The 15,670-nt window shown below is 43.9% G+C and overlaps 1 protein-coding gene across 1 annotated transcript; it reads left to right on the top strand.

Annotated features, from left to right (window-relative positions):
- The first annotated feature begins 4,727 nt into the window (after positions 1–4,727).
- On the top strand, positions 4,728–6,767 carry LOC130590500 (uncharacterized). Its single transcript, XM_057392965.1, has 5 exons — positions 4,728–4,732; positions 5,043–5,305; positions 5,381–5,511; positions 5,586–5,924; positions 6,075–6,767. The coding sequence occupies exons 1-5, from the start codon at positions 4,728–4,730 to the stop codon at positions 6,765–6,767; spliced, it is 1,431 nt and encodes a 476-aa protein (XP_057248948.1).
- The last annotated feature ends 8,903 nt before the right edge of the window (positions 6,768–15,670 follow it).

Here is a 15,670-nt window from a genome sequence, read left to right as displayed (position 1 = left end):
GAGAAAGAGAACAGACGGCTGACAAGGGGGAAAACTCGCCGGCGAGCCTCGAAAGAATCGCCGGCGACGCGCGGCGACGGTGAGTGAGAGAACTCGAAGGTTCACTGGGAGGAGAGAGAGCAACGGTGTGGTGGCTTGCGAGCAGCACCACACGCGCAGCAAGAACGCCGGCGAGAAAGGCGCGGCTCCGGTGACCATAAGATGCCGGGCGAACAGAGGAGAGAGAGATTGAGAATATGGGGATTTGGGGTTTCGGTTTTGTCGAGCAAAAGAACACGGAAATGGGGTTTAGTTTATAGATTTGGGGTTTTTTTATGGTTCTTATCCAAACAAACCGACAGAAGGTATAGGAGTTCAAGGGCAAATTGACTTTTACTTCCTATTTGACTAAATACCACACAATTTAGTCGCACATAAGATCCAAAATAATTTTAAATAATAATAATAATAAAAATACTCATTAATTAAATAAATAAATATATTACAAACACAAAAAAATTCATACTCCAACTCAAATAAAATAAGAATTTTCGAAACATAATTAACTTAATAATTATAATTATCATTTAAATAAAGACTCTTAAAAACAGGGCTATTACACTCTACCACCCTTAAAATAAGTTTCGTCCTCGAAACTTACAAATAATTATTTTCATAAAACCAAATCTCAAGCTCGCAAGACATTATGCGTCCAGCCTCCATTCTACCATCATCTTCTGATTCTCTACTTCAACTTGATACGCGAAATCAAGGAGCAAAGAAAATCTCTACTTCGACTTGACTCGCAATATCAAGGAGCAAAGAGCAAAAGGGGCAAACTTGTTGGCATTGGATTTCAATCATCTCATCGACAGAGATCTTGTTTGAAATTCATTTACTTAAGCAAATCATACAAGTTTTCTCAAAATACACACTTTTAAGTAAAATAATATCATGAACAATCAAGTCAAACAAGATAATAATATACACATTAGCAAATATACACACACTTAATACCCATTTAAATAAATGGATTCATATAGTACACGCGTAAGCGCAAACACTCATACGGCTTGATTCATTTATACCTAATCTTTAGCCAATTCATTAGACCTATTTCAACCCTACCTATGATATGGAGATCACAGCGCCTCCAAAAACTACTCAAGCTCTGATACCACTTGTAACAGCCCGAATTTCCCGACCAGCTTACAAAGGATTAAGCACAGCGAAAGAGACTCTAGTCGAGGTAACTCGGACTATTACCATCACACTCACCGAACTAAATCGGAGAGTGTGGAACTCAATCCCAACTCTATTCAAATAAATTAACTATTATAACTACGCTCTGATTCTCAGACTCTATTCCCATAAATTTCTACAGAAAATCCGGCAGAGTTTCCTTTGAAAATAGGACAACGCTAAAGCGAGAAACAATATGAACCTGTTGCAAATTCAATTTATAAAATATTTCCAAATCCCAAAGCTCAACAATCTCAACGCTTTCGCGGAGCAACAACCAATAGAGAATCAGGAGCACTAACTAGCGACTCTTAAATGTAGAAATATATAGATATAAACAATAACTATTACAAAGTCAAGCGTCCTCACTTCGATAGCAACTATAATACTACTCCAGCTTGTATAGCTTCAACTTGCAAAGGTTACCTTCGGCTTCAACCTGAAACATTTAGGAAAACTGCCACCCACCAAGTGACAGGCCACAGAAATGACAAAACAACATATACACATCAGCAAAGCTGAGTACTAACCCGTAAACAAGAGTAACACATGCTTTGGTGGTTTTTACTTGAAAACGACTCTCACACAATCAATTAAGTTCAACAATCACACCAATCATAGCATACTTAGCAGCAATATTCTTGTTGAACATACATATTACATTTCCAAATTCCACGTTCCATAATACTTCATCAGTCATATAGTAACAAAATTCAATAAGATGACTCTCAACATGACACGTTTTATATTCTCATTTAATCAACCTTTCAACTCAGTTACTATATTTTCACAAAATCCGATCGTTTGGCATGAACGCGAGTGGAGAGGGGTACCACGCAGTACCAGCTGTCTCCAAACTAGTGAGGGTCGTCACCCAGCCTTTTATTATTATGCTTGCAAGACTTACCCGGACATGTCCTATAACGCCAGGTTAGCCCCTCCTGGAAGGCAACAACTAGGGACTTTACCCGCCCTAACTCGGGGTGCCTATTCATGCCTCACTTTCATATTTATAAAATAAGATATTTAATGGTTTATACTTTAAACCTCAATACTCATAACATAACACCATATTCGACCTTATCTGGTCTTAACTCATATCTGAATCATTTCCTCATTATCATACCAAATCATATTTTAGAAATATAGTATTTTCGAAAAACTCCAATGACTGAACAAAAAGAATACTTTTATAATAATCCAATAGCAATTCACAACTAACTCATGAGATGATCTATATCATGGGCATTACTATAAACGATATATGATATCTAATATTCATATAACGCACACAGAGCATTTAAATATTATTGCGAACATAAAGGTTACATCCACTCTATAACAATTATGCGAAACCTCAAAGCATGATGACTTGATTTCCCATGTCATCTTGAATTATATACGTCTACATAGCCATCCTCCAACAACCACCTCAAAATAACTTCGATAATCAATAACCAAACTTAGACTAATCTGAACTAGAGAACATAATTTGGCTACCAACAAATATATTGAGAATATGAAGCTAGCTCGACTCATAAATAAACCTCAATAGACTGAATTCTATCTTGCACTCAAATCCTTACCAATCGAAGAACAATTCCAATATTATAATCTCCTTCATAATTCCCAATGATACTCCATCCAAATCATCCTCCAATAATCAAGACTATTAAAGTAATTAGCAACTTGTATCCAACCTAGTCATTTCCCCCGTAGATAACCATAATCGTCTAACTCTTATAAAGACATATTTCAAATCGACACATATATGCTTTTCAAATTCCAATATCAACATAAACACAACTGGTAGTAATTAATCATGTCAACAAATATCCACAACAATATTACTAAGTCTCTCAGTTAAATTAACTAACAAGAATAAACCAAAAACACATGACTCAAGTTTCATCGATCATAGGTTCATTATAAGTAACAAAATATAATCCATGTTATACATTAGCTGAGTTCTCATTAACATAATACAAGTAATAAAATCAAGTATATGACCATACTCATGGTCATACATAGCGAGTTTATCTCATTAAAACAATGTCATTATCTAAGTGGGACTTCTTCAAGGTAATTCTTAACTCACTTGATTTATGTAGTTAAACACACACACTAATACACTTTAGTGAATCACTAGTCAAGTAGTCTGACTTTATCATTTTATTTCTTTATAGTTATCAAACTAAAATACTTTATTAACCACATTTCATTAATCGAATCCATAAGTTAATGAAACTAACTCAAGTACTCTTCACATTACTAATAAGGACTAATTAATTCTCTTTCTGACTTAATAGGAGAAAACTAATTAAAGTAACTCAATCAATTTCCTTAAATAAGAATGTCTCACGAGTCTAATTACAAATCTTTGATAAGGAGACAATAACACTAATATATTCAACTAAACTAGCAAATTCCATTAGTCGGATTAAATTGAGGTTATAAAGAGTCAATCAAACTAACTTACTCATTTAGTACTGTCCAATATAACGGTGATAAAGATTAGTGGTAAAATTATTTAACAAAAGTAGCTTGGAACGTATAACGTCATTGCCTAGATTTCAATTTTAATAAACTCAACTCCAAACCACATACGTAAATGAAACACCCACCTACCATGGCTTCTCTTTACTCGTTTCAAGAAGAATTGAATTAAAAGAATTATTTGTAGGCAAAATTGATCTAGTTTACTAAGGCTACAAAACCCAATGATACCATAAACTGATTTAATACCCAAAGAATCAAACTAGTACTTAGGTACTCTTAGAATTGACAACAACAACAGCACAACAACACACCACCAAGCATTAAAACAACAACATGTCATCCTCATCATCATCAACAACCACAACAACAACCAAGACAACACTTACAACCACTAGGAGTAACACAAACAATAGCAACAATGACAAATAATAACTTGAACTTGAATAATCAAGAATTCTGAAATTTAAAGAAAAATAGACAAGAGGTATGTACCTCTGCTCTATTAGGAGCAGCGAAGACAGAGAAGAACCGAGAAACAGAAAGGTCGAGGGAGATTTTCGAAGCTTCGGCAACAACGCAGCAACAATAATAACAACAAAATCACCAACAAGATCACCTTAGATAGGCGGCAGCACCAAGCACACAGTAGCACTGACGACGGCAAGGTGGCGCGAAGAAAGAACCACCAACCGCGAACAACAGCAGCACGAATCAGAGGATGAAAGAGAAAACGAGAACAGACGGCGCTGACAAGGGGGAAAACTCCGGCGAGCCTCGAAGAATCGCCGGCGACGCGCAGGCGACGGTGAGTGAGAGAACTCGAAGGTTCACTGGGAGGAGAGAGAGCAACGGTGTGGTGGCTTGCGAGCAGCACCACACGCGCAGCAAGAACGCCGGCGAGAAAGGCGCGGCTCCGGTGACCATAAGATGCCGGGCGAACAGAGGAGAGAGAGATTGAGAATATGGGGATTTGGGGTTTCGGTTTTGTCGAGCAAAAGAACACGGAAATGGGGTTTAGTTTATAGATTTGGGTTTTTTTTTATGGTTCTTATCCAAACAAACCGACAGAAGGTATAGGAGTTCAAGGGCAAATTGACTTTTACTTCCTATTTGACTAAATACCACACAATTTAGTCGCACATAAGATCCAAAATAATTTTAAATAATAATAATAATAAAATAATCTCATATAATTAAATAAATAAATATATTACAAACACGACAATAAAATTTATACTCCAACTCAAATAAAATAAGAATTTTCGAAACATAATTAACTTAATAATTATAATTATCATTTAAATAAAGACTCTTAAAAACAGGGCTATTACAGCTTTTGTGTACTATGGTGGGGAATGGGGCATCCCCATCGTGCCCCCGTCAGACGAGCCAAACCACTGTTTGAATTTCAAGGTGCCTGAGCTATCCGACGAGGAAGCTGTGGCCGCTATTTACTTTCAGTTGGAGGCTAAGATAGTCGATGGTGGCGAGGTGTTTGTAGCGGGGAACTGGCCCCCGAGCTGCAAATTGTTCAAGGACGAGCATTTCTTGGCGGCCTTCGGCTTGAGTCCGGCCTTTCCTAAGGGTAATTCGGCAAAAGGGGGTCCGGTTTATTTTTGTGTCTTTTTGACATTTTGTCTAACTCTTTTTCCTTTTGCAGAAGCCTCTCTAGCTTTCCTTAAAGAAATCGACCAAGACATGGCCGAGCGACTAACCTCTGCTGCTCTGAAGGCGGCTCGGATTAAGGCCGAGATGAAGGCCAACAAGATCAACAAGCCTTCCAAGCCAAAGGTAAGATTTTTCTTTGTCCGACCCGGTTTAATCCTTCTTTCCTTATTCTCACCAAATCTTCATATGTTTTGCAGGATCCTTCCAATCCCATGCCGAGGAAGCGCAAGGAGCGCACTGAGGAGAGGGTGGAGATGACGGAGAAGGCCCCGGCGAAGGCCCGAGCCGAGAAGGAGGCCTTGGCCAAGAAGGCAAGGCAAGAGCCTTCTGTAGAGGTGAACAGCCCCCGCCCGGCTTCTGGGGATGAAGGGACACACATTTCCCTTCACCCAGAGGATTTCGAGCCGGTGCGAAGTCCAAGCCATGTACAGGGGACCTCTCACACCGAGCAGGCCCTATCCGAGGCGCCGATCCCGTTTACCGAGATGTCCAAGTCGGACAAAAGGCAGAGGATCGCCAGTGCCTTGGAGATACTGGTTACCCAAACCGACCGAGATCACATCAACGCGGTGAATGGGAAGATGAGTCGAGCGAGCTCTTTCGCTCCTGGATGGACGTAAGTACCTTAGCCTTACTCCTCTTTTTACTTTTTCATTTCTATTTTCTAACTTGTCTTTGTTTTGCAGTTTTCCATCCGGATGACCAAAGTAGCCGAGGACCGGCTCACACTGGTGCAGGAGGTTCAGAGCCTGAAGGAGGCGGCTCGGAAGCACTTTGATGAAGTTTATCAGGCCAAGGAGGCTAAGCGTCTGGCCGAGCTCCGCTTGGAGGAGGCCAACAAAAAAATTGATAAGGGCGAGGCGACCTGGAAGCAAGAGAGGGAAGACTGGAAGGTCGAAAGGACCAACCTTTCTCTTGCCAAAGAAAACGCTGAGTCCGCCAAAGTTACGGCCGAGACCAAGCAAGCTCAGGCCGAGAAGGATTTGGAAGAGGTCCGGCTCAAACTCTCCGCGGCTGAGGCTCAACTAAAAGAAGCCCAAGCGGCCGCTTCTCGCTCTCAGGAGGAGTGGTTCAATGCCTGGCAAAAGTCGGACGACTGTACTGACTTCTGCGCCGAGGTGGGCCAATCCTCCCATAAGATGGGCGAGGACGAGGCGCTTTCTAGGCTAAGGGAAGCCTTGGCTGATTCCTGTCCTGAGGCTGACTGGAATTCAGTCTGGTCTCGCTACCAGGAGTTGTCTGAGGCCGAGGCAGCTGAGATTAAAGCCAAAATGGCTGAGGAGATGAGCTCGGACAGCGACACTGATGGTGATGAAGAAGATGCTGGAAGCACCGAGCCACCTCCTCCAGAGCAACCTGCCACCGGTCCTTCTACTTAGCCGCTCTAGGATTTTATTTTCTCATCCTTGGCCTTGTCGGCCTTTTAACTTTTCTGCTTTTGACCCCGTGTTTTTGTAAACTTTTGGTTGTATTTTACAACTTTTGATCAATTGGAATACAACTACTATTTTGCAACTTGTCATTTGTCGCACATTTTTCGTTATTTGCAATATTATAATCATTGATAGACGAAAAGCTGGTTAAGTTTCGTTTGCCTTTTTGATCAAAATAATGAGACTGGCTAAGTCTTTTTATTTCTGGGGTAGAAATCCGACTTGGTACATGGACTGGTTAAGTCCGAGTTACAATTAGGTTAGCTTGCTAACCGACCAGGTAGTGCTGGCCTTACATCATGCCCCTAGTGCAAGTAACGAAAAAGAAGTTACACATAGAATCTTTTGAGATTGTCTAGGTTCCAAGGCCGAGCCAGGGGGACCCCTTCGGGGGGTTCGAGTCGGAATGTCCCTGGCTTGATGATTTCTGTAACCTTGTAAGGGCCGTCCCAATTTGCCCCCAACTTCCCTTTGAGATGGGAAAGTCCGGTGGCTTCGACCTTTCGGACGACCCAGTCGCCTAGACTGATTGGCCGAGGCTTTACTCGCCGTTAAAGTGCCTGTGATTCTTTGCTTGTACCGGATGGCTTGTAGCAAAGCATTGCCTCGGGTTTCTGGCAATAGGTCTAAGTTGACGGGTTTTCTTCTTCATTTTGGTCGAACTCATAGAATGTCATCCGAGGGGAGGGATTCCCACCTCGACCGGAAGGACAGCCTCGCTTCCATAGACCAAGCCGAAAGGGAGTGCCCCGTGGCTTCTTTCACCGTTGTTCGAGCCGACCAGAGTACTCCAGGTAGGTCGTCTACCCATGCCCCTTTAGCTGCATCAAGGGATTTCTTGATACCTTTTAGGACAATTTTATTAGCCGACTCGGCTTGCCCGTTGGTCTGAGGGCGGGAGACTGCCGAGAACCTTGTTTGAATGCCGAACCGGGCACAATACTCTCGAGTCGGCCCGCTGTTGAACTGTCGGCCATTGTCTGATACCAAGGCTCTTGGAATTCCGAACCGGGTAATGATATTCCTCCATATGAACAACTGAACCTGCTTGTCAGTAATTGACGCCAGTGGCTCGGCTTCGGTCCACTTGGTGAAGTAATCAATAGCCACAATTAGGAACTTCCTTTGCCCAGAAGCGGGGGAAAAGGTCCGAGCAGGTCCATGCCCCACTTGTCGAAGGCAGGACTGCTTGAATGTGGTGAGGGGAGTGGCAGGCGCCCTGGATGTCCGAGTGAATCTGGCAAGAGGGACACCGTCGGACTAAGTCCGAGGCATCAGCTTTCAAGGTAGGCCAATAGTACCCTGCTCTTAGCGCCTTTCCGGCTATAGTTCGACCCCCTTGATGGCTTCCGCAGGCTCCTTGGTGTATTTCCCGGAGGACATAATTTCCTTCCTCGGGAGTTATACATTTGAGGAGGGGATGAGTGAAAGACTTTTTATAGAGCTGCCTTTCATGCCAAAGGAACCAACCTGACTTATGCTTAATCCGGTCGGCTTCTTTAGGATCACTGGGTAAGGTCCCGTCTCGCAAGTACTCCACAATTTCACCCATCCAGTTTGAGGATCGATTGAGTACGAGCTGCTCTTTGGATTTATGCTAGGCTCCTTCAAACTTCCCAAGTTATGGTTCTGGGGGCCGACCCTCAGCAGAACTAGCCATCCGAGCCAGTGCATCAGCTTGCTGATTTTCCGAGCGAGGAATGTGGTAATCCGGAATCCGGACAACCTTGCAATGACAGCTCGGGCTTTGGCCAAGTACATCCTCATGTTTCCTCCTTGGCCTCATAGTCTCCGGAAATCTGACCCACTATGAGTTGTGAGTCGGACTTGGCTATGATTGATGTTGCCCCGCTAGGATGCATAGCTGTATTCCGAGGATGAGGCCTCATACTCGGCTTCATTGTTAGATCCGAGAAATTCGAACTTAACAGCATATCAATTTTTTCTCCACCGGGGTTTGATGACCAACCGGCTCCACAACCACTCTTTGTGGATCGATCCATCAACAAGCAATTCCCACTCCTCTTGCGACCACCGGGGGTCGAGTTGCGCATTCAGTGATGAAGTCAGCGAGTGCTTGGGCCTTGATGGCTCTTCGGGGCTCGAACTCGAGCCCAAAATCTGCTAACTGGTCTGCCCAATCACTCATCCGACTCGAGTGATTTCTATTCTCAATAAGCTTCCGGAGCGGTTGTCCGGTTAGGACTTTGATGGGGTGCGCTTGAAAATAGGGCTTGAGCTTCCGGCTCGCCATTACCAAGGCAAAGACCATTTTCTCAACATCGCTGTACTTCGCCTCGGCCCCCCTATAGGCGTGGCTGATGAAGTAACAGGATGTTGCTTTCCTTCTCGCTCGGCTATCAGGACGGCGCTAAGAGCGTAGTCCGAGACAGCCAAGTAGATAAACAGGGGTTCCCCCGGCAAGGGGGAGATCAGTTTGGGCAAAGATGCCAAGTGATTCTTGAGGTCAGCGAAGGCTTGCTCGGCTTCGTCATCCCATGCGAACTCTTTTCGCTTCAGGGCCTTGAAGAACAACAAGCTTTTATCGGCCGACCGGGAGAGGAACCGACCGAGTGCCGCTAAGCAGCCGGTTAGGCGCTGTACTTCCCGAACATTCCGAGGCGATTTCATTTCTAAGACCGCTTTGATTTTGTCCGGGTTGGCCTCTATACCTCTCTCATCTACTAGAAATCCGAGGCACTTTCCCCCTTTAACCCGAAGACGCATTTTTTAGGGTTGAGCATCATTCGGTATTTCCTTAGGGTGCTCAGCGTTTCTTTCAGATCTGCAGGGTGATCCGACTGGGCCTTGCTTTTGACTATCATATCGTCAACGTATACCTCAATGTTCCGACCCAATTGGTCGCTGAAGATTTTGTTGACGGTTCGCTGATATGTCGCCCGGCATTTTTGAGGCCGAACGGCATCATTTGTAGCAGTAGACACCCTGAGGAGTGATGAATGCTGTATGAACCCTATCCTTCTCGGCCATGGGAATTTGATGATAGCCGGCATTTGCATCCATGAAGCTGAGAAGGGCGTGCCCTGCCGTTGAATCGACCAGCCTATCGATCTTTGGCAAGGGTGATTGTCTTTTGGGCAGGCTTTGTTTAAGTCGGTGAAGTCGACACACATTCGCCATGCCCCACTCGGCTTTTTGACCAAGACCACGTTGGCCAGCCATTCCGAGTATTGACACTCTTCTATGAAACCCGCTTCGAGCAGCTTCTTGACTTCTGCTGCTGCCGCGGCATTTCTTTCGGGACCTTGGTGCCTGAGCTTCTGCTTGATGGTCTGAACCCCTCTTTGATGTTAAGCTCATGGCACATGATTTTCGGGTCGAGCCCCGGCATTTCTGTGGCCTCATAGGCAAGACATCTTGGTACTCCGTGAGCACTTGGATGATATCTTGCCTTGTTTGCGGTCCATGGCCTTGCCTACCCTGACAGTCCGACCGGGGTCCTGGCCGATCGCGACTTCTTCGTCCTCTCGGCTGGCTGAGGACGCTCGTATTGCTTGGGGTTTTCAGTTATGTACACCCGAGGCTGTTGAGGGCTGACCCCCTTCTATTTTTTTTTTTCGAGTCCTTTTGGACGTCGTTGTCCGAGTCCTTTTGGACGTCGGTATTTTTGAGGCTATTCACATAGCACTCTCTTGCGGCCTGTTGGTCGCCTTGAATTTTTCCTACCTTCCCGTCATCAGTCTCAAACTGCAAGAGGAGCTGGTAGGTGGAGATGGCGGCCTTGGCTTGTTTAGCATGGGCCTCCCCATTATTATGTTGTAAGGCAAAGGGATGTCTACCACCAAGAAGTCGATCGGTAGGCTTCTCCCCTTACCCTTTTCACCCATCCGAGTGGGTAATTTTATTGATCCGACCGGTGGACAGAGTTGCCCCCGAAGCCTATGAGCGGCTGAGCCATGGGGTAACATCCCGTTCGGTGTACTTCAGCTTTTTGAGGCAGTCAAGGGTGATATATCAGCGGATGACCCGCTATCCACCAATACCCTCTTCACCTTTGTATTCGCTACCTTGAGCTCGATGACAAGGGGGTCGTCGTGCGGAACACGCAACGTCCGACTAGGTTCCCCAAATGTCATGACGGGGCAGCTGCTCGGGGAGCTGAACATCAAGTACCTGATGTTTAAGGTTCTGGAGGTGAGCCTTGCGCGCTCGGCCGGTTAGGCCTCCCGACGCAAATCCTCCAGCGATGACACCAATGAAGCCTTCGTGTCCCCACTGTTCGACTGACCCACCTTTTGCTTTCCCTTTTCCTCGCTCGATGCTTGAGGTAGTGGTTGAGCTTGCCCTGGTCGGCCAGACCGTTCAAGGATTTCTTGAGCTCCCGACAGTCTTGGTGGTGTGTCCACATTCCTTGTGGTAGTCACACCACAAACTCTTGTCCCTCCGAGACGATGATGTCCGGATGGGCGTTGGCCTGGGAAGCCAATTTTTGTTCCGGATGTCAAAGTAGATTTCCTTCCGGTTTTTATTGAATCGGGGGTCGTTGCCATTATCGGTGAGCCGATCCCTCGGCCCCCTGTTCTTTGATGTTAGGCTGACCGCGTGATTCCCTTCATCCTTCCTTTTCTTGCTACTTTCGTCCGAGTAACGGCAGATATCCGTTGCTTGGATGAATCTTTGGGCCCGAGCCATGGCTTCCGAGTAAGTTTTGACTTCATTCTCGGCCAATGACCATCTGAGCCGACCCGGTTGGAGGCCGGACATGAGGGCAGCGAAGGCTACAGCGTCCTGTAGGTCGGTTATTTTGAGAGACTCTTCATTGAACCTCCTTATATAGTCCGACAAGGATTCATTCTTGTCTTGCTTCACCCCCATGAGGTGAAGGCTGGTTTTTCTTTGCCTCTTTCCGCTACGAACTGATGGATGAAGAGGTGCTCCAATATGGCGAAGTCAGTGATGACCCCCGCCGCAGTTCTTGGAACCAATTCAGAGCCAAACCTCTGTGGGTGGTAGGGAAGAAGCGGCACCAAGTGGCCTCGCAGCTTGTCTGCACGCTCATTTGAGCCTTGTAACTAGCCATATGATCATCTGGGTCGGTTAGGCCCGCAAATGGCTCGATCAGGGGGGTTTTAATTTTACCCGGAGGTTGGGTCCCTAGGATTTCCTGACTGAAGGGGATCAGGAACTTGAGCCCTCCTCCAGCTAGCCTAGGGGCTGAGAATGAGCCGAGTCCCTTGGCCCTCTCGGTCATTTGCTTTCTTCTCTGAGGAACTCCCGAGCGTCATAGCCTTGGCTGAGGCGCTTCTTGTTGTTAAGGAACTCCGGGCATCTTGGGGTTTCCGACCCGCACCCCCCTTGGGGATTTAGATACATGGGTCTCGCATGCTGACGGGCCGACCCCTGTCGCGCTGACTTTTCTCTTTCCCGGTGGCTCGGGTCTCTCGCATCGGACCGTGGCCGGCTAGGCTGCGGTCTCGATTAGAACGAGAGTTGTCCCTCTGAGAGCGGACGACCGTGCGCTCCCTGGGCTCATGCTGATTGAGCGGGACGACTTGTTTGCGGTGCCTCTGTGGAGCATGGCCATCATGTCCATCATACCCTTTTGGAAGGTTTCCTGGAGCTGAGCCGTGATAAGGGCCAGGTCAGACGCGAAGAGTGGCTGAGGCTCCACACGCTGAATATGCTGAGACACCGCCCGAGGGTCCAGAGTTTGGACGGTAGGTGACCTCCGAGCCGGTGAGGGAGTCCGCTCGGCCTCCCGGTTATGCGCAGGTGAGTGACCTCGCTCCGGTCGGGGGATTGGGGGATCCCGATTATGTGCGGGCGAGTGGCCTCTCTCTGGCCGAGAGACCTGATCGGAGGCTGGCTTGCCGCGAGTGTTTTTGGTTGGTGCCATTGTCAATTGGCGTTCTGAGCTGAGTAGCTGAGTGAATAAATCTGAGTGAGTGGTGGCGAAGTAACTTTTTGTACATTCCCCACAGACGGCGCCAAACTGTTTCTGTCTAGAAATTAAGGGTTCTGATTCCTTTGCTTAGGGAGTACCGGGTCAGATTCGAATGTCCTGAGTCCAAAGTCCGTACGCCGGAATCCTGCAAAAGTAACGGTTAGACTGCCCCGGGGGTTGTTCCGGGATCGCCTCTCCGACGCTCAAGTCAGTGATCAAGCTTAGAGAGATAAAGTCTAGAGAGAGATGCTCTGGTTTGTTAGGTAAGAATTCAATACCTTCTCATTGATGAGGGGGTTGAGTATTTATAGTGCTGGGGATTTCCCAACTGTAGGCCAGCTGGGGGACACTGACAGCTGGGATGCCTCATCACAGGTGGGGCCCTCTGGAGGTTTAAGGAAATATTGGGCTGGATTATCCCTGGTGGACCCAATCCAAGAAGTAAGCCCAAACAAACATTAAAGTGGATGCTTCTCCCTTTAATCTCACAAAAACCTTTATCACCGAGAAAGCTATATCTATCTAGTAGGTTTTTGCAAGATAATATGATCTAGGGAATGGAAAGCAACAAGAGAGTGGAAAGAAAACGTCATCAATATGTTCTTTGAAAGCTACATGCATTTTGATGATGAGCTTTTAATATTATGTATATCCTGTTGAATAAAATACTTGTGTCTAGATAGAGAAATCCCTGACGGCCACAAGGCCCACAACACTATGTGCAACTTGACTTATAAGTTATATCTTCTCTTATTTAATATAGTTATGAACTAGACTTTTTACTATCTAACTATCAATAATCATTTCTGCAAGTTCTTCGAAACTAGTGTCATGTTTCATAACATTAAAAGGATTCCAAACACAAAATAAGTACTCCATTCTAAAGATAACAATCTATGATAAATAATCTTAAATAGAGAGTTTCTAAAGAGATTGTCTCACGTTAATATATAGTATATCGAAGTATTATACACATCTGCAATATAGTTTAGACTTGGCAAAACTAAGTGATCCTATCAATCGGTATATGTAAAAACTGTGCCCAAAACTATACGAGTCAATGTTAACTCGAACCACAATTGTTGATTGCCAAATTGGCCTAAACTAAACATTAACATAACTAACATCTTTTTACTTATCGTTCCCTCAAAAGAAAAGGTTGTTTGAATTATCATGGATATTGTTATTTCCCGTCCTAATTTTGCTTGCTTACGCCATGTTACAAGCTCTTTCATCCTCTTTCTCCCTTCCTTTCCCTTTCATTATAAAAACCAACACTACTTTACCATCCAACCACAAGTCCGCTAAGCCCAGACACAACAAGTCAATTCATTAAACTCAAAAACCACAAACCAGTCAGTGACCTTTGAACCACCACAGGACGTCGTTGTGTAGACATATAATCATGTCTCCCCATTTTAGTACTCAATGGTAAAACATATCTTACACTTATAGTCCCAATTGGTCTGGTCCAAAGGATTATAATCCAAAGAGCTAAGTCCAAAATCATTTTAAGGACACAATTCAAAAGGCTAATTAATTATTCATAACATTTATTGCATTTTTAAAGCCCATTTTATAAAAGCCCGATCAATTATTCTTGATAATTATTTTTTTCTTTAAATATTAATTATGCTTGATAGTTAATTATATTTTTAAATATTAATTATTTCCGAAAATTAATAATATTTTAAGAAATATTTTATAAATTATAAGATATTAAGAAAAGTCAAATTTCATCTTTAGGATAATTGATTACCTGATTTTAAACATTGAGTATTTAATGAGAGAAAAAAGAATCACTTAAAGATGGGATAAACAGAAAAACTTGGTCAGATGAGTGGATTGTCTTCACCACCTAAATGTGTTTGGCGTGCCAATGTTGTGCATTCGCGACATCGATGCTTGTCACGAAACACTAATGCGCGCCACACGTCGTTGATGCGTGTAGCGCAAAAGGCCTGCGCACCACACATCACTAATGCGTGTCGCGCAACTAGGGGTATAAGCGGACTGCGAAAAGTCCAGAGTCCAATCCAGTCCAGTCCAAACTTGATTGGACTGGACTCAAATTTTTTTGGACTGAACTCGCACTCAAATTTTTGAGTCTAAATATATTCGGACTAGATTTGGACTCATCCCTTTGGAGTCCAATATGTCCAGTTCAATCCAAAAATATTTTTATATATAATATATATTTAATATTTATATATATTTAATATTTATATATATGTAATATAAAATATGCATGTGACTTATTTTATGTAATGGATATAATGAGCTTAATTTTTCAAATTCAATTATGAGAAAACGTTATGAACCAATGAATCTAAATCCGGAAAAGAAAATAATATAATAATCGGATTGAATTGAACTACTGGACTAGATTCGAACTCAAGAAAAAATTATTGGAATGGACTGGACTAGACTCAAAAAAATATTTGGATCGGACTTGGACTCAATTTCTAGAGTCCAAAAAACTTTGGACTAGATTTGGATTTGGCAAAGTCCAATCCAGTCCAATTCACTTACACCTTACGCGCAACAGGCCTACGCGCCACGCATCCTCAGTTTCTCCTGTTTTCCCTATTAGTAGACCTCGTTTTAACTCGATAAACTTTTTCTACGTTTCCGACTACGAAAATCACTCCCAATACTCTCGCAAACACGTAATCAAATGCTTTTACAAAATGTCCATTCAAGTTTTAAGATCGCTCATTTTGCGGATCGTTATTCAAAACCCAGACGACAAAGGTATAGTTCTAATTTATTCTTATCTTAGTAGCAATCTAATTTTCATGATATAGACCTTAAAGGAATTCCTACTCTTATACATTATACGTCTCTAATATTATTTTTTGTATTTATATACCTTAGATTATTCATATGCATACCTTAGATTATTCATTTGCATGCCATGTTAAGTTCTGTTAATCAAGATCTA

This window comes from Beta vulgaris, chromosome 2 (genome assembly GCF_026745355.1).
Source record: "Beta vulgaris subsp. vulgaris cultivar EL10 chromosome 2, EL10.2, whole genome shotgun sequence".
In the NCBI taxonomy this organism is placed as follows: Eukaryota; Viridiplantae; Streptophyta; class Magnoliopsida; order Caryophyllales; family Amaranthaceae; genus Beta; species Beta vulgaris.
The sequence above is the reverse complement of the archived record's forward strand: the minus strand, read 5'-3'. Positions and strand labels throughout refer to the sequence as shown.

Bases quoted from the DNA above. Each gene is read 5' to 3' on its own strand.
- LOC130590500 (XM_057392965.1), top strand. The intron at 5,306-5,380 runs GTAATTCGGCAA...TTCCTTTTGCAG, and splicing joins GAGTCCGGCCTTTCCTAAGG to AAGCCTCTCTAGCTTTCCTT. The intron at 5,512-5,585 runs GTAAGATTTTTC...TATGTTTTGCAG, and splicing joins ACAAGCCTTCCAAGCCAAAG to GATCCTTCCAATCCCATGCC.